General features: G+C 41.0%; 1 protein-coding gene across 2 annotated transcripts in view; it reads left to right on the forward strand.

The window, feature by feature from the left end:
- fcho1 (FCH and mu domain containing endocytic adaptor 1) overlaps positions 1 to 19,807 on the forward strand; it is a 44,094-nt gene that overhangs the window by 12,867 nt on the left and 11,420 nt on the right. For both annotated transcript variants that reach the window (XR_004795634.2, XM_035647568.2), the window contains exons 3-13: positions 8,050 to 8,141; positions 11,825 to 11,899; positions 12,075 to 12,216; positions 12,480 to 12,632; positions 13,063 to 13,167; positions 15,005 to 15,103; positions 15,646 to 15,742; positions 15,988 to 16,105; positions 16,447 to 16,471; positions 17,756 to 17,816; positions 19,580 to 19,773. Coding sequence is in view for 1 of the 2 variants with exons in the window: in XM_035647568.2 (XP_035503461.2) it covers positions 8,050 to 8,141; positions 11,825 to 11,899; positions 12,075 to 12,216; positions 12,480 to 12,632; positions 13,063 to 13,167; positions 15,005 to 15,103; positions 15,646 to 15,742; positions 15,988 to 16,105; positions 16,447 to 16,471; positions 17,756 to 17,816; positions 19,580 to 19,773 (1,161 nt within the window). In the remaining variant the exon portion in view is untranslated. The remainder of the gene's footprint in view (positions 1 to 8,049; positions 8,142 to 11,824; positions 11,900 to 12,074; positions 12,217 to 12,479; positions 12,633 to 13,062; positions 13,168 to 15,004; positions 15,104 to 15,645; positions 15,743 to 15,987; positions 16,106 to 16,446; positions 16,472 to 17,755; positions 17,817 to 19,579; positions 19,774 to 19,807) is intronic.

Raw genomic sequence — 19,807 nt, forward strand, 5'->3', positions numbered from 1 at the left:
TTTTGTGTGTGCTCAACATGTATCCATGATCCATAGATAGTGTCATAGTGCAGTCTTTGTGCTGCAGGCTGGGAGGCAGACCAGCAGGTCTGCAGGCTGGGAGGCAGTTGGAAAAAGAAGGAAAATGATTGCAAACTGGAAGGAAGGGAAGCAGAATTTGAGCCAGTTACGAAGACATGGTCATAGTGTCGCTGCGCGTCAGAGAAGATTAAATGTTTGGGCTTCGCCACAGCGTTTGCTTCTGAAATACAGGCAAAAAAATTTCATAGTCATTTGAGCTCAAACTGTAATTTTGTGTAACGTGTGTGCCTGCATGTGTTTACGCAGACACAACTGTGTCCCTTCCGCAGCCTCTGTGCTCAGACAAATAGATGTGTAATACAAATCAACCCCTTTAGTTAATTATCCAGCGCGGCCGTTTGGGAACTCGTCGCACACAGAGAGCCTCGTCTTGTTTGGCTCGAGAACATTCACATCCTCTCACAAAACCTCCTCATGGCACACGGTCTTTTCCCATTAACTATATAAGAGCTGTGCTCACGGCCCACAGGGTGAGGCCCATCAGCTGTAATTAAGCACATCCTTAGTAAATTAAGACACTGCTGGGGTTTGAAACTGGACTTTTTCAGGCCTCATTCTGGTTTTGTGGAAGAACTAACTCCACATAAAATGTTTGAATTAATCATTAGGGAGACACATTGAAGGATCTTCAATAACGTTCCCATCTCTGCTCCCGGGAACAGACTGCGTCCTTTCCTCTTCAGTGGTGAGAAGACAAAAAGCCGTGCATGTTATCCAGGGGGATTTCAATCGACTCGTTCTAAGCCTTAACTGTGAAGATCAGCAAGCTGTTCCTGTTTGGGGCTTGTACAGTTTGTGTCTTGTGTCTTCTTTTCTTAGAAACAACTCCTCCTCCCTGCCTGCAAGATACAAACGACACCCAGTAGATTTTTTCCATTATTTCCCGCTCCTCTGTTCAATGAGGCCAGCGTTGCTATGATCCCATTACTTTGAGTCATGGGATTTTCTCTCGGGGTGAAGAACAATAAACACTCAGTATGAAACTCTTTGTCCTTTCCACATTTCCTTTTTCTTTCATCGCTGTCATTCGTTCTCCGTAGTTTCTCGTGGATCTGTTCTGACTACATTTTGATTAACTGCCGAGATAGATCAATATAAGAGTCACTATATTTACGTTAATGTCCCAGTGTATGGAAAAGAATGAGGGAGTATAATAAGGGAAATGGGATACTTGTAGCAGGATGGGATTTTGTACAGCTTGAGGGGGCTAACAATTTGTCAACCATCTGAGATTTTGCTACATGCTCTGAATAGTATTTCACTGGATCATCCGAAAACAGAGAATTGCATGTGGTTGTTTAATCTACAAATTGTTTCTCATTGAAACTTTCACGATATATATACAGGAGTGTATCTATATAGTTCCACTAATACCTTCTCCTCCAAAACGCAAGGCAGAACGGGGCTAGCATTTGCACCTACAAAAATAAAGGTGTGCAAACTGTGAAATGTATGAAGGAGCATGTTTGCGGAAAAAAATAATTACAGTATCCTGCGCCAGCAACCTCAATTACGATGACGATACCTAATGTTAAATATGGGGGGGGGCTTGATTTCCAAGAAATATGTTTGCTTGGAAATCATTTTCATATGCCTGTATTAAGGATAAACTTTATTTGCGCCTCTTAAGTTCGTCATGCATTTTTCAGCAAAGCGTCTCAGACTTGCTGAGGTGAATTTTCTCAGACCAGCCTGCTCTACAGATTAGATTTGAAACGACGACGTGCTGATGCTGCTACCTGCTCCTGATGTTCGTGACGCGTCTTTGCTGTGGGACTGTGCGCTCAGCTCAATCTGCCTCGTCAGCAGAAGAACTCTGTGAGTCAGCGAAACTCACGGCAGCACCGACAGGCCGGGCAGTCGACTCGCTGGAAGGTGTCTGATGCAGGGATGCAATGTTTCGCAGCTGCCTAGAAGAAGTAATGGGGTCTGTGTTTCAATGATTCATTATATTATTGGCTTATTAAAATTTCCTCTAAAAATATAGTAAAAAATGTATGGAACAGTGAATGAAATGTATGCAACAAGTATAGTACAAATTTATACAAGAATATATTCAAAAACTAAGTGAGAGGTTGTTTTTTAGGATTTATATATTCATTGCACACTTTCAATAATTCTGTCTGAAGTCTGGACATTTTCCTTCCGCTGGGGCTGTTATGTAATTCAGTGATTTGTCAGTCAGATGTGCAGCTACACTCTTCCAACAGTCCTTCAGACAAATTCATTATGAGCAACTGTTGAGTGTAATCGCTGCAGAATGTGACATTCATACTTTACTCAACACTAGATTCAGATTGTTGTTGCATTTACAATGTACAGGATGCGACAGTCTGGTAGTTACAGTACACTTTTTCTTCTGTTCTGGTCGGTTCTGCCATGTTCTTCTTCTCAGTGTCCTGGCTTCATTCGGGCTGAGGGGCTGTATTACACTGCAGGAATGTCCTCAGACATCAGATCCTCTCAGACAGACCGTGAAGGCAGATTTGACCAATAGCCAGAACTAAAGGCTCCGCTCTAGACGTTGTCAGAGGATCGAGTAAGTGTATTGGATGAGCCAGAGCCAGACAGTATGAGACTGCCACGCTTTCCTGCTCTTGTTTATGTTGACATTTCAGCAATGAAAAAGAGAAGTCTGGAAGAAAGCGGCTTGAAAGCTGTTCTAAATAAACTTCTCATCATAATGCGGTGATGATTTGCATCATCTATACTGATGACGCAAATAATCTCTGCATTATTGGAGTGTCAAAGCGTCGTCTCATTGCCACAACAATGACTGATTGTCACCCAAGCTCAATGCTCCTGTCAGCTGGTGCACACACGGGTCACATGGGTCTTCTTTAGTGCGTATATTCCCTCAGGATGTTAGAGAAGAGTTATGCAACGTGTGTAATAATTTGTCTTTGATACGCTTCTGCTTGTCCGACACGTGTCGGGATCACGCCTTTGCCTAACGCAGAACAAAAGAAGAAGTCAAGTTTTCTATTCCAGCCTGTTCTTTTTGAACGCTCCAATTTCACTTCAATAGTCCCATTTATTAAAAATGGAATTTGGGGGATATTTGGGGAGAAATATGCTGTTTCTAAACACCCATTATATTTCTCACATTTGAAAATCATCGAAGAAGACCAACAGCTTTACATGAGTAGCACACTCATCGATCCAGCTTTAGGAGGGGTTGTCAGTCAGCTGGCAGTCGTCTAATATTCAGCCTCTGCCCATTTGTGCCTGGCCGCAAATTAAGTTTTGATGTTGGTTAGATGCTTAGGCATAAATGAGACACTTTTGTTTCCCTACTTTTTTTTGTGGATAAAAGTTTTGGGGTCCTGTTCATGAGATACCAGATGAGATCACTTGTGGCCTCATCTCCGTGACTCCCTCTGTCAGTCTGTGATCTTTCTGTCCAGGTTCCCTCATCGTTTCTAATTAGTCACATACAAGCCTGAGGGGAAGTCTGACGAAGTGTCTAACTGGAATCAAATGAGAGCAGTTACGTACACCGAACTCTGGAGATACATACTGTAAAACACGCAGAGTCACACACAGACACTTGTGAAACAATCATCGATGTGGAAAACTGTCCGTTAAAAGAAAGAGGAAGCGTCTTTAAGTTCTTCTCTGTCTGTTCCTCATTCAAATTGTTTCCATAATCCATTTGCTTCACAGCTAATTACTGTAGCTAATATAAGTCGGTAAAATAATAATGATTATGTTTTTCACTTTCAAAATAATGGAACACTGAACTAAATAATGAAACGGTAAAATAGAGCAACATGCCATGAATGAAACTAGTTTGTCTGAGACAAAGTAATTACTGAGTCATCTGCATCTGACATCACTTGACAATTTATGATGGTTTATCAGGCACTTCCAAGTCTAAACCTCAACCAAACAGTTCTGTTAATCTAAATCTATTTCATCTACAAACACAATTAAGACCAGATATTCCAACAAATTAGTAAAACTTAACTTTAGTAAAATTCAAAACATGCAGATCTGAGTCTCTGCACAGTCTTGTTTTGTTTTACCAGTGAACAGTGGTGAAAGAAGTGACCCTTGGCTGAACCTAGATGTTGACCCCTGCTAATAAGTTTTTCTTAAAGAGCTTAGTACTGGCGTCTTGGATTTGCATGTGTAAGTGTTTTGGGTTGGGAACTCTTTGAAATGTGTGCTTGTGTGTGTTGTAGTTTGTTTGTTGCTTTCGAGGAAGTGGGAATGCTCCCTGAGCGTGAGACTCGGCACAACTATTCTTAAACACCATAAAGTTAAATGGTCCTGACCACCATAATATTGACTGGTTTGAACAAGGGAGGCTTTAACTCTGGATCCTAACATCTTAACAAACCAATGCTGGCATTTGAATTTGGCTGCTGCTCACCATCCCCCCCTTTATGAAATTTGAGCCCCCCACCTCATAGACGCCTTCAGAAGTCTGAGTCTTCATGAGAAAGTTGTCCACATACAGATTCTACACCTCATCTCCACACCCATCCCCCCCCCCCCCCCTCTCTTCTTCTCTCCCGTCATCCCGCTCATTGTCATGGTAATGCGCTCCATCGTGCGTGACCAAAACGGTCAACTTAATTGATGAAAAAGAAATCAGTTGAGGAAGAGTAGAAGGGGGTTTGCATACATCAGACGTGAAGAATTTTCACTCACTACAAGGAAAACATAATGGCACTTAAAGACACTTGAAGACGACGACTGTGTGTGGGTTTGCAGCTCTCATGTTAATGTCAGATTCCTTGCCATTCACTCAGCATTTACAAAGTGCCAGCTCGCGTTCAGCTTTGTCAATCAAGAACCTGCTCACTTAAACACGCATCAGTGTAGTTCAGTGGGAGTCACAGTGAAGAAAGTCAGTGTGGTCACACTCTGCAAAGTGCACATTTCACGTGAGCGCCCATGGACGTGTTGGTCATAAAATGAGGTGTGGTCAGTCAGACGCACTGAAGCGGCAGACAGCGATTGTGCTTTTGATCAACACAATGTGTTTTGCAGTCAGTGGTGCAGTATTTCACTGTTGTTTTTTTGGCAAATTATATGTGCCCTAAATACACTGACGCTGTGCGCTTTCAGACCGTGGTCGTTAAAATAGAGCCCAGAGTCTTTCACAACCAGTGTGTTAAAAGCCACAAGACCACAAAAGTCAGCAAACTGTTACTGTTGAAGAGAGGGCGACAACGACAGAGGTTAGGGGTCGATTAGAAACAACTTCATGTTCAAGTTATAGAGTCATAAGTAAACATTAAAGGGTTGACAAAAGTAAATGTGATACGCTAAATAGTTGAAATGCTTTGACCCTTAACATTACGGGGGTGCTCATATTTGCTTTTTTTCAAATATTAGAATAGTATAGTCTTCTTACTTACTCTTATTGTCAAAAACTGTTTATGAAACCATTTGAGAACCATAATTAACTGTGCACATGCTCTGTTTGCATACGGCCAACGTGCAGGTCTGTTAGCAGTGGTGGACAGACAGGTGTTGTGGAGAGGCAGGTGTGTGAGTGTGTGTGAGTGTGTGCAGGCTTAGACTGGCAGCTCGTCTTTCTTTGGCGAGGGTAGAGTTTCAACAAAAGGCGTCTGCCAACTGCAAGAAAAGGACAAAACCTAGAGAGAGTAATGGTCTCGTTTTTGAATAGAGCAGACCTCCACCTGCCAATAAACAGCACTATTTATGCAGCCGGCTGAAGACCCCTCCACTGTTTATAAAAAGCTCATGTCAGAGCACTCAACTATTTTGTAATAGTACATAACCCTATTCATGGTTAAGAAGGGGAAAGAAGTAGGATGGAACAGGGATAGGATTGAACTTGGTTGATATTGGGTGTTTCCTGCTGTATCCAGTGTGGTTATGTCTAACAATCGTTCTGTTTCTGTCAACTTTAAATAAATGTCACACAGGCACAGTTTTAGTTCAGGATGATGAAACATTTGCCTATATATTTTTTTCAAATGTCACACCTCAATGGCAAATGTTGATGGTGCTATTTCTTTTTTTGAGGGGGAATCTTTTGAAGTTTTTGATTTGCAGTCAATTAATATAAATTAAATTTATGCTATCACCCAGATATGTTTGACGTGAGTAGAATTTTAACTTTGGAGCTCCCAACATCAGAAACAATATCCAGATAATCCACAGGAGGAGCCACTACAGCTTCCATCAGAAATGTCCCGTGTTGTTTTAGGCATTGTGTGAACTGACAGCGCTTTTTAATCTGCACATCGGATGAACACTCTCAATAAAACTCCTTGGACCAAAGGAAGGCTAGGTCTTTTTATTGGGACAAATACTGTCATAAGCTTGTCTTTTTCTCTCTTGCCAATAATGGTTTGGGAGCTTTATTTTTTTCTTATGAGAAAAGGCTCAGGAAAAGAAGCTTCTATCATCAACCTCTCAAAGCAGCTGTTTTGCCTGGAGGTCGAGTGCTTAGATTGCCTCTCCAATCTGTCTCTGCATTATATTCTCACTGTGCGTGTGTGTGTGTGTGTGTGTGTGTGTGTGTGTGTGTGTGTGCGTGCGTGTGCGTGTGCGTGTGACCCTTCCTTGGCATTCCAGCCATTCCCCTGGTACCTGGGAACTGGTCTGTTCTCCTGCGACATGGTATTTTTAGGCCCTGACCGAGAGGCAGCTGTCTGTGTCTCTGTCTGTACAGACGGGCCGGCTGTTGACTGAAAAATGTAATGAGACGCAAGACACCACGTAGCCTATTTATTTTTAAGAAATGATGCCACTTTCTAGCACTCTTTCGGATGATTGAGACTTATGCTAAGACGGGTGTAGGATTGTGTAATTATGACAGTGATGGGTGATTGGTGGTGCTGCAGTAGGCAACTCTCCTCTCCACAACACCCCTACTCCGTGGAACTCTCACAGTTGAATGATACCCTGTCATGTTGGCCCTGCGGTTTTCACGCTCAACAAGTGAGCAAACAGTGAGACATGCTCCAGAGTGCAGAAGCACACACACACACACACACACACACACACACACACACACACACACACACACACACACACACACGCAACAAATAAATAATTAGTGTCTGGCTCTGTGATATTGTTTGCCGGTTACCAAACTGACATTTAGACAGTGTCAGTTGATGTTTCTACATCAGACACTCAAAGTTACCAAGCAATTGTGATGACACTGAATTAATACGACTACCTATTCAACACCGAAAAAAAACCTTTGCAAACATTTAAAACTAGGTCCTGAAAATATCCAGTAAACCAGCTTCTACCTGACTATAAGCCAATAATAACTTTTCTTAAGGGTCAATCAAATCAAATGGGATCAAAATAAACTCACACAGCCCCGATGAAGCAGCTTTATTGAGATTTGGTTTAATTCTATACATTCCTAATTTTGACTTGTTTATCAAACTAAGGGTCTAGGTCTTTTTTGTGCTAATTTTGCCAGTGTACTGCTTTTTTTCACGTAGCAGCAGAGGCAGGGAAACCTGCACAAGTGGTATACATGGAAATCTATCTCTCCTCTCAACACACTTAATAACCCCTTAAATTCAAGAAAAGCACAGAGAAAGACGGAAACAACATCCAAAACTTTTGTCTTTTTTGCTCCTTGTTTCACTGTGTTTAGATGTGAAACAGCAACACTGAGGTAGTGGCTTCACACAGATTTTATCTGCTGCCTGTAGGTCACTTCTAGTGTATCCAATATGTTTTCCACTGATTTGTCATCAAAGCCTTAAGTGTTTGTTCAACCTTCCTTATGTGACTAATAGTGAGCCAGACAGTGATACCTTTTACCAGAGGCAAGATGTGATATTACTTAAACCCAAAACAAGAGTGATGCCGGTAACGCCAAACCCAGAAAGCATCAACTGACATCTCTATCTTTAACTTTATCACGTCGGTTAGCTGTTCTCGTTGGGGTGCTAACAGACGGTGTGTGTGTGTGTGTGTGTGTCTGTTTGCGTGTGTTTCATTTGTACCTGGCAGGGGGAGAAGAATGCCGGCTTTGACGTGCTCTACCACAACATGAAGCATGGCCAGCTGGCAACCAAGGAGCTGGCTGAGTTTGTCCGTGAGAGGTAAGGTTCTTGTGTATTTGTGAATATGTGTGTGGGAGGTGTTTGTAGTGATGGGGCTGGATTTGGACAAATTCTTTACTCGCACTCGGTGAAGAAAGATGAGAGATTGTGCCGAGGTTCGGTGAAATTATGAACGTATAATTTCTGTTGCTGTGTCAGGGGTGTTCGTGACTTACGCCGTTCTCCTGTCAGCATTGTGCGGGCAGTTTAACAAGTCTTTCTTAGTCAAGACTTCTTCAGTCGCCTCGCTCCGCTTTGACCTCTGACACCCGTCCTCACTCCTGTGCTACCTTTTGACGTGTAACTCTCTGTCAAACACACTCACACACAGGCCTGAATAGGTTGACTATCCCTGAACCTCTAGAAGTACAAAGGTATTTCAACTTTAAATCCTCTGTTCCATTGCCTCAGTTACACATGTTGAAGCTGTGAACATGGGCATTGCGGTTCTCTGCAAGTTCATAAAAATAAATTCAGGGTAAAACTGCAATTATTGGCATGACCTGTATACCTACAGTACTAACCAAGAGTTACCTACAAAGTCAAGGAGCACATAGTTAACTGACCAGGTTACATTAGGTTGTGGGTTTGCAGATAAAAACAAATACCATTCACAGCTAGTACATCCACTGTGCAGTCTTGTCCCACTTTTTCTGTCAAAGTCTGACCGGATCCATCCTTTGAGTGAAACATTTTTGTGGGGGGAAAAAAATGAAAACAATTTGAAAAGTGGGGAACATACTTCGACATAAGACCAGTGACTGTCCATAAAGACAGACATGACATCGCCCAAAACATCTCTATTGGGCCCTGATAGGTCATAAACCCCGCCACCTCCTTGTTTGGCAAAAAAACAGAGTTTCTGTCATTTTAGGTTGTTCTTATCACACTGATGTAAGTTCAAGTGTTCATGTTTGTGATAAAGTGGATAAAAAGTTTTAATTAGTTATTTGATACTATGAAAACAGTGTGAACCATCATGATTGACAGCTGACGGTGTCAGCAGGACCTCACTACCGCAGCTCCGCGCCACGATCACTACTCAGCAAGTTCCAAATTACTTTACCAGTGCAACATGGACATGCCATTATCCAAGATATTTCGTATATGTATCTAGTTATGATAACGATTTTCCTTCTCATAACTATCTCGACACCAATGCACGAAAACTACGACCTCGACATGGACCATCAAGTGGTGAGGAAGATGACTTTTGCCTGAGACATAAGGCTTTAGCCCCAGGCTTTTAGCACAATATCATGTGTAGCGATCAATCGCATATTTAAGGACAAATAATAAAGAGTTTTAACTCTTGTGAACTGCATCTGTGCTGAGTGAGACCTGAAAGCCTGACAGGCTTATCACCAGTAGCTAAGGGGGTCGTCAATTGCCCAATTAAAACTGTCTCAATGTGCATAGTTTTCTAATTAGTGAGTAAATTGTGTGGAGTAATGCTGTTCCCACAGGAGTTTGTCCTCCGACAGCTGAAGTTAACACACACACAGCGCACACTGTCAGGCCAGTGATATAATCCCGACATTGATTCACAGCGCCGGTGCACATTCCTCGCAGGGGGAAATTTAGTTATCTGTTCAGACGGCAGCAGACAAAAAAACCAGCAGCCAGGAAATGAAATATGCTGCACCGTGGGTAAAATAGTGTGTGATCCCACGGCACAGAGAAAAAGGCAATTGTGTTGATATATTTTTCTACGTCTCTCTCTCGCTCCACTTTCCTGAAAGGTCATTTTGATGTAAGAGACCATATGAATTGGTCAGTTAAGTTACTGTAACAATCTTCAAACCACAACATCAAGGTTTCTCAGTTATTACATTTTTATACTTCTCTGCACTTGCCCTGGTACTGGCAGGGACACAGTAGACATCAGGCTTCGACTAGTGCTAAAGGCTCAATTCATTCATTTATCAATCGTTTAAATGCTGTATTGAAAAAAAATACTATTAATTGGACAGAAATTAATTACTTCAAATTTCAAGCTTCTTAATTTTGAGAATTTGCTTCTTTTCTTGGCCTTGTCAACTGTTGGTCAGAGAGAACAAGTTATTTTTTGAAGACGTCACCTTTGGCCTAACAAAACTAAATTAAGTAGTAAATTGTAATTTTTGTAATTTGTTACTATTTTCAGTAAATAGAAAACCTTTATACAGAGAGGGATATAGAGAGCATAACATGCATCACACTTGATTGTAGGTCTTTTGGAAAAACAAAATTCAAGAAAACTTGCATGAAAATGTTGTTAAAGACAGAAATATATAGCTTTAGCCTTTTTGACCTGGCAAAAAACTGAATGATGCTCAAAGCATCGTCTGCCAGTGTAAACCTTTAAGTAATACATTTGTGTTTGGGAGTCATCATGCAAGTATCTTTTTAAAAAAAAGATGAAAAAGCAACACTTTGAATATATCTGTGGTTTGGAGTCAGTGTGTTTACTCTTTCATCACCTTTAGATGTAGACAAATAGGCAATTTTATTCAGTGAAATAGCACAAAACATGAATAAAACGAATCCTCAAAGTTAAACAGTAAGTTTGTGCCATTTTGTTTTTGGCTCTTCGTCCTCAGCAGCACAATGTTCTTTCTGTTCACCCTCAGGGTTTCTGGATCAATGCTCATTCTTTCTTTATCTTCGGGGTCTGGGATTGCTTATTAAAGTTGCATGTCCAGCCTCATAGAAACGAGTCCATTCATCATGTAAATGTGGCTTATTGCAACATTTACCCAACACGGATGAAAATGAATTTATTATGCCGCATGTCTGCGGTGCTGGTGGATGTTCAGCATTTGGACCAAATTAAGCTCTAAATGGAGAATAAAATGAATGAGGCTATTAGAAGAGGCACTAGTGTTGCGAGGAAGTGGTGCTGGAGTACATTGCGTTTACCAGTCCAAATGCCGTTTAGAGGAATTTACTTTTTAAAGGATTCACCCAACATCAGTCTTCTTGTTGTGTTATTGGCAGCTTATTCTTTAGCAGAGAAACAAACAGAAAGAAGCTTTTATTTTCTGACCTACACAGATACATGTACATGTACAGTAAAGAGACATTTTACCGGATACACTTTAAATGTGTAGCCTCTCCTCTTGATGAATTATTCATTTAAATTTCATCCCAAAAAAATGTTATTTGACAAAATAAAAGTAATGGTTAGAGCTGCAGCAATGAGTCAATCAAAAATCGGCCACTGCTTTTGTTTTGCAAAGAGTTATTTCAATTATCAAGAAAGAAAAATACAAATGAGCTGGTTCAAGCTTCTCAAATATTTATCTTTTTTTTTTAAATCATATATGAGAGTAATCTTTTTTTTTTTAGTTTTGGACAATAGGTCAGTTAAAATAAAAAAATTTAAGGGAATCCATGTGGGAGGTTATGATGGGCCTTTTCTTTTCTATAACTTCATAGACTGAACAATAAATAGAAGAAAAAAATAGCCTGCAGATTATTCGATAATGCTGATAATTGTTTGTCCTGAATCTCCTTTCGGCTTTTTAACTGCAGAACTTTAACATAAACACACAAAAAAACTATATACTGTAATACACTATAGAAAATGGGAAAAAGCATAATATGTCACCTTTAAAATATCTATATCCAGGTTTTGCAGGTTTCCGTCTGGCTTACGATTTATTTTGCTGATCTTAATATGTCTGCGTGTGTTCTTACAGGGCTGCCATTGAGGAGACCTACTCCAAATCAATGAGCAAACTGTCAAAGATGGCCATCAATGGGAGTCCACAGGGGTGAGTACTGCCACGTCAACACAGGACACAGGACCTTCTAACCCCTCTTCATCCCGTTCAGCATATTACAGTAGAATTTATACCCCTGAAAGGTGTACTTTAATGTAATTATCGATGTATTGGTCAACAACCCTTGTCTTGTAAATGTAGTAAGTAGTAGTTTGCATTTTCCCAGGACCTTTGCTCCCATGTGGGATGTATTCAGGGTGTCTTCAGACAAACTGGCCCTCTGCCACCTGGAGCTGATGAGAAAGATGAACGATCTCATCCGGGACATCAGCAAGTACGGGGACGAGCAGGTCAAAATACACCGCAAGGTACGTGTCCTGGATGAGGAGGAATTCTTTAACCCCTGTCCTGACAGAACGCAGTCTCATATGTGTGTCTGTGTGAACATAGACTTGTATATTTTGTCATTACTTGACCTGCATCGAGCCTCTTGTCATCCTGATCTAATTTATCTCAACGAAAATCCGATTAGTGTTGTCTCCCTTCATTCTAATTACTGCAGTTGCCCTTTAAGTATCAAGAACAATGATGATCTGTACTGTGTGTGCGTGCGCGTCTGTGTGTAACCCAGACAAAGGAGGAGATGGTGGGGACAGTGGAGGCGGTGCAGGCGCTGCAGGTTCACAGTGGTCACCTTCAGAAGTCGAAGGAGGGTTATCACAGCAAGTGTCTGGAGCTGGACCGGCTCAGGAAGGACGGAGGTCCACAGAAGGAACTGGAAAAGGTTTGCTGCTATTTTCTCTCTCTGTTCAACATAGGTTTTGCAGGGATTTCTGATTTCTACAGCTGAAGGGGAGTGTCTGTTCATTTTTCTCATCAACAGTATCTATATAGTGACATCAAGCAAAGCAGTGTTTCTTTTCTGCCTTCACTTCACATTTGACAAGAGTTTTCCATTGACTGTAACAGTGAAGTTTTACTGAAATATTTCTCTCTACTCAAGAAACAGAGAAGGATTTTTACCTGGTGCGTTTGAACCAGCAAAATATGGATTTGCTTTGTCTGAGGCAGAGAAACATTTCATTTTTTAACCTCTGCTCTTATGAATCCACACACTTCACTCCCTCACTGAGGTATTCGTTGTTTTTAAATTAAAGTTTTGTGAATGAGAGCTAGTACCTAAAGGCCATGGTTTTCCTTTTCTCTCCCACTAGGCAGAGCTGAAGTCTAAGAAAGCGGCTGAGTCATTTGCGTTGAGCATCGAGAAGTACAACCGCGTGGGAGGAGAGTTTGAGCAGAAGATGAGCGAGTCAGCCCAGGTCAGTTCCGACTCCAGTTTGGCCCAGGGCCACTTCTTTATCTCTCTCTCTTCCACCTCTGATGTGGTGTTTTTATGTATTTCCTTTCCTCTTGGGCTTAATCTCTTTGACTCACCTTGTTTGTAACCTCTCACCACGCAAGAAATCCTTTTATTCATTATCCCACATTACGCCTTCCCCCAAAAAATGGAAACCCCAGCCCCTGACTCCTTAAAAACCCATCAGCACATCCTACACCCGGCTCGTTACCTTTAATCACTGCCTCCACACATCCATGGTTACTGCTGCTGTTTCCATGGACATTTTCAACAATCCCGAACGAGCATGTCTGTATTTTAAATTCAAATCAATGGCAGAAATCCTTGTGACAATTTTCTCTTGAAATAGCTTTGAAGGGGAAGGTGTGGTCATAATTACGATCTGGGGTGAAAATGGATCAAAAGAATGAAGGAAAAAACAAGGAAGATCATCAAAGATGTTAATTTTACAGTGATATAAAATTGAAAAAAAAGAAACAACAACAACAGTGTTTTCATTGCTTTTGATTGGCTGGAGGGGACATCTCCCATGTGCATACATGTTACCATGGTTACTAAAAGATTTACATAAATTTAGAGCTTATACAGCTAAATTATGAGATCACATCATGAGCAGCACTGTTACAGTTTACAGTATCAGCAGATGTTCTAGAATATTACAGTTTACAATCGGCAGAGGTTTTAGATTATTACAGTTTAATATCATCAGATATTCCTGATTGTTACAGGTTACAATCAGCAGATGTTTTAGATTTAATTGACAATGATCACATCAGCACTAACAAGCTACATTAAACAGGCACACACACACACACACACAACCAAGTTAGGTTGGTTTGTTTATTATTACTTTGTAAATTTCCTCCTTACAGTCACTTAACGTTCTACATTGAACAAGAGCTTCTTTTTCTCACCGACAGAATGAGGTGAGAAACACCTTATTAGGGTGTTGAAACACACCCTAATAAGATACTTTTCAACAGTTTAAAGGAGTTTCAAGAAAAGGGTTTCAATTATTCCACATCCACTTATCCAGATGTATAAGAGTTTGCAGTAAAACTTGTAGCGGTGGCCGTGGGTCAGGTGAGAGTGAAGTGCTCTGCACTGGAGAGGAGAACAGAGTGTTTTATGTTTCCTCTCTCGGCCCCGGCTAATTGGAGAAAAGCAGCTGGCAAAACTCTGCTCACAAGCTCACTTCTTCAACCGAAGCCAAAGCCAATACATCAAGACTATTCCCCTGAAACAGACGGCATCTAATTTGCTGCTGTCTGAATAAAGACCGGGATCAAACTTAAATGGTAAATCCTCTCACATTATCACCGGTTTTAACACCCTGACAACGCACTGCCTCCTCTGCTGGCTGAGTGCCTCTTTGGAGCTGAGTGTAGATCCTCAGACCTCATTCAAAGGCTATTTTCACTCTTTTGCATTTAAGTGGAGTTTCAAATATCTATTTCATTATATTCTGGTTCCCATTATGCAGAGACAGAACTGCTGATTCTTGTTTTTTAACCCCTTTTATGTATTAAAAGGCCGAGACTAATACTGAACAAGAAAAAAAAAATATTTGGTGAAACCCATTTTACCTAAATTCATATTTTCAGCAACTCAAAGGTGCAGCTGTGTTTTAAAGTGCAGCTTTAAAGATGTGAAGTCGTTTTTGAGAGGATTTAATTTTCTTAAAAGTTGAGAGACTAGTGTTTATTTAGATGTGAAATTAACCTCTTAACAGCACAGTTTTGAAAGCTTAACATGTTTTATTTTCTTGTACGTTGTTGTGTGCATGTTTGTGTGAGTAGAGGTTTCAGGAAATCGAGGAGGCTCACCTGCGGCAGATGAAACAGCTGATCAAAGGTTACTCCCACTCCATAGAAGACACCCACGTCCAGGTGGGGCAGGTATGTCCTCACTGAATCCTGCTTTGATTAACCAGCTCTGCTTAACTAGAAGAAAACACTTCCTCTATAAGGATATCAATTTTCCGAAAACTTTCTTTTGTATATCTTACTTTCATAAGAATATTTCATGTTATTATTTGGAACCTGTGAGTAGAACTGACATTTTCTAAGTCACGATTCATCTTTGACAATATTGATGTTTTAGTCTTTCAGTTAAAGCAGAGACGAATTTCTGATATTTGTGACCAGCATAAAATCCGGTTAAGTTACATTTAGCAACCACCAAAGCTACCGAGGGTAGACAGAAATTATTTAAAACACATAGTTTATTGTGACTTTTTAATATATATATTAGTCATCTGCCATATCATGTGTTTTGATACTACCACTTTGGGACCTAAAAGCAGAAATTCTCCTCCCCAAAAAAACATTTAACCATCAAAAGTTTAAGCCTTGATAATAAATAACACAATTTTCATAAGACCTCTGTATTGCACGCTTTATGAATGACCGATGAATCACTCTGTTCTTCTCTGCCGCAGGTACACGAGGAATTCAAGCAGAATGTGGAAAACATTGGCATCGATAACCTCATTCAGAAATTTGCAGAGCAGAAGGGCACTGGCAAAGACAGGCCAGGTACCGTGAGCTCACCAGGATGAAATCTGACTAGTTTACAGTAGCGGGGAAATAAAAGAATAAACACACAACTTCAGCAGCTTAATATGGAGACACCCACACTGATAACAGCATCGTGGAGGCAGAATATTCCATAGAGACAAAATACATGGGTACTGTACTGTGTGAACTTGTGTGTGTGTGTGAGTGTGTGTGTGTGTGTCATGGATGTTTCTTGTTTTCATCAAACTTCCTGTCGTCTGCAGCTCTTGCAGGTTTTGAGGAGTACATGACGGCATTGGCACCTGAAGGTGGAAAGAAGGGTCGAGCAAAAACCTTCAGGATCCCCGGCTTAGGCAAGAGGGACAAGGAGCCAGACTCTACGTGAGTGTATACGCGCGCACACGCACGCACGCACACACCACATACACACACACACACACACACACACACACACACACACACACACACACGTCCCCCATCAGCTCTATTTAGCTCTGGGGTTAACCCTCACTTGGCCAAACATCATCTGTCCTGGATACACCGGTAGCACAAAGTTTCTTGACTGACCTGAAAAAAAAAAAAAATTAATTTCTCTTTCATGAAATAGGCCACAGATCCTCTGAAACTGAATCTTGGTCGCCTTTCTTTGCTCCTGGCTTCAGTCGGAATTACTGTTGAATAGTGAAGAAAAAATACATCTCTGTGTTGTTTTATATTTGCAGGGATTCAGCGGTGACTGAGACAGCGGTGAGTATCTGACATCATTTTCTACCAAAACACTTTGGCTGTGTGTGTTTGTGGAAAGAAGGTGTCTGACGTTGAAGTGACTGAAGGTGTGGGGTTTCCCAGGTTTATTCCTGTACTTCTGAGAAGAGGTTCTGGAGATAATCTGGCAGCCAGACAGGAAGTGTGTGACTAAATGAAAGAGATATAGTGTGTGCGTGCGTGTGTGTGTGTGTGTGTGTGCGTGCGTCTGGCGTGCGTGCGTGCGTGCGTGCGTTTCGACCTGTGGATAAGTGGCATGAGATGCAAGTGCTTTGTGTGTTTGTGTGTGAAAGGGCTTCAGACGCTGCCAGAAAACCATCTCACAGACAAATGTGGAAGCAGAGAGTAAACAGCAGATCACACGCTTTGAAGAGCATCAAGTTTCTGACCAGTGTGTCAGGCACAAGTAATGTTAGCAGACGTCACTTTAGAGCTTGTTGCATAAGACAAATTCATGCACTGAAACTATTACATCACCTTTAGATAGAACATTATAGTAGTGGTTATTGAGCAGAGGCTGATACCAATATTAGGGAGCAAAACATTTCCAATACCAATAAATCGGCCTACTTATATATGTAGAAAATAAAATGTTGGTCCTAAGAGGTCGTTATTCAATTCAATTCAATTCAATTTGTATAGCGCCATATCACAACATACATTGTCTCAAGGCACTTTACATAGTGAGGTAAATATTACAATATTAAAGGGTTATCAAACCCTTATGACAAAGAAATTAAGTTGAGGCTTTATATTTTACAGTTAAATAAAAATTATTATAAATAACTAGAAAAACAACCAAATATATAGAACAATAGAAAAATATATATTTTTTAATGTAAAATGTAAACGTTTCTTTTCTGCATTATTTTTGGTTTAAAATAAAAGTTCTGTTATGTGGCTGCAGCCAAACACAGTCTGGCGTTATGACAGGATTTAAATCCAACTGTATCACAAGCGGCTTCATTTGACCTGTTGGTAAATAACATGTTTTGTGTACGAGACTTGTCGCGGTTGGTCAAGGACTCACACCATCGTATGTGGTCTGTGTAAACACGAGAGGCAAAGATGGAAATGTGTCCACGATTGAATCTGTCCTCTACTCCTGACAAAGTCTGATAGGTTGTACTATTGCTGTCTGTAAATAAGTAAGATATTAGAAAGTGTTGAAATCTATTGTTTTGAAAAAAATGTTCTTTCCTGTGGTCAACTAACATCAGCTTTAACTTCTTACTTGTGTGTGTGCGTGTGTTCCCATTCCCATAGAATTCACCCCTGGAAGTAGATGACGAAGGATTTGTCATCCGGGCCGACAGCACCCACAATGATATCCTTTTTTCTGCTCACACACGCTCAGTCTGGAATCGGTTTGATTTAATTTAATTTGTCACAAAAATACTTTACTAAAGGATCTTCAAAAACTTTCCGTAAGACCTGGATTCCCCCTTCTGGAGGTAATTGAGAACCTCACTATCCCCCCTGAGGCTGACAGTACTGCCTTATAATCCACTGTTCTTCTTCATTTTCCTCCTTTCTCTCGTCTTTCCTAGAGAATAGGAATAACTAAGATAGTGACCTATTCATTTGATTTTGTCTTTTTATTTTTTTATGTTATTTTATGTATTTTTTCTTTCTTTCTACCCCCTCTCTTTTAGTCATTGTGTTCGTTGCCATTCATCTTTTGTTTTAAGGGTTGTTTACCTATTTTAGTTTTTCTTTTTTTGTTTTCCATGGTGGCCTTGTTCGGGGAGGAGGGTGCGATGGGGTGTATTGGAAAATTTAAATGTATACTTTACTAAATTTAAAGTACAACTGAAGTCTGACCAGCAGTCAAAAACTCAATGGATTCAGAGTCAGTTATATGAAATAGAGAAAAGTGAGCATCTCTTTCCTTTTCTGAAGCTGTAATCAGCAAATATTGGCACTTTTACTGACAAATTAAATTTGGATCTGATTGTTTTTTCTGTTGATTTTTAATAGATAAACTGAACTGTGACTACATCTGTACTGGAACACACCATCTGTTGAATAAAAATGATTCAGCAACTGTAAAAACCAAAAACCAAAAACGAAGACAACTGGAGCCTTCCTCAGACTCAACATGTATCACTTTCTACATGTTTCAGATTCTTAAAAACTAGACTTGATTTCTGAAATGTGACAGGGACTTGACTAGCTCACATGACAGAGGCACCAAGTTAAACCGCCTGAAGCTACCAGTAAGACCCCCAACTGTCGACCAAGATGTTTTAAATGAGGCGTAATGAGAAGGTCGGAGGTGAGAGACGGAGGTTTGACCGATGTGTTCGCCCAATCGGCTGCATTCATGTCCTCATTAACTAGAGCCAGACCATTATAAAGACATTAATCCCTGTTATCTAAATGTAAGACGAGGTGAAATCCAGCTGAACTGAACCGCCTGTCGTCCAGCAGCATGAGATAACCTGACACTTCATGTCCGGACTCTTCACCCCCTGATCCAAGTATCAGTTCTGACAGATGGTGAGAAAGCAACTCTTCCTTCCCCTTTGTCATCCCCCCATCGAGCCCCCGGCTGCTGTGGATACACGGCACACATTCATCATCCCTCCGTCTTTCTGAATCTCGCAATAAACCCCCAAGCAGAAACACACAAAATGTGAAACAACACATCCACATGCAGCAGAGAGTGGAGTTCGAAGAAAAGAGGAACGCAAGGTGACTTTCGTTGGGGGGTGACGGTGCGACAGGAAGTGGCGATTTGGCTGTTTGGCAGCCCCTCGCCTCTGCTGCCTCGTTCTTTCAATTTTTTCTGTTTTCAATCACACAGTGAATCAAATTACTTCCTCTCCTCTTCACTGGAGTCGCAGCGTTTGTTCAAATAGTAATATTCACCACTGAGCAGAGGTAATAAAACTCTAACGCTTGCTGGTTTGTAATTTTTCTCACAGAAGGTCTAATTTAATTTAAACCATTTGTTTGTCTCTTTCAACTTACCAATATAATTTTCCTTTCTTGTCATACACTTGCCAAACAACATCACTTCTCATCACAGTTTTTTTTTTTAATTTTTAAAGCTTGTTCTCCTTGACCGCTCCTCTCTCTCTGTACGCTGCTCTGAGGAGAAGGACAACAACTTCTACTCTAGTGATTCCGATTTCGACGACGACGAGCCCAAGAAGTTCCACATCCAGATCCGGCCAGTCGCCAGCAGCGGTCGCAGCAGCTCCGCCGCCACTGAGAAGGAGCTGAAGGCCACCGTGGGGGCGCTCACCCTGCCGCCCAACCGAGGCGTACGACAACAGGTCGAGCTTGTATTTCCCTGAAAACATGATCTTT

Source organism: Scophthalmus maximus, chromosome 13, assembly GCF_022379125.1.
Source record: "Scophthalmus maximus strain ysfricsl-2021 chromosome 13, ASM2237912v1, whole genome shotgun sequence".
In the NCBI taxonomy this organism is placed as follows: domain Eukaryota; kingdom Metazoa; phylum Chordata; class Actinopteri; order Pleuronectiformes; family Scophthalmidae; genus Scophthalmus; species Scophthalmus maximus.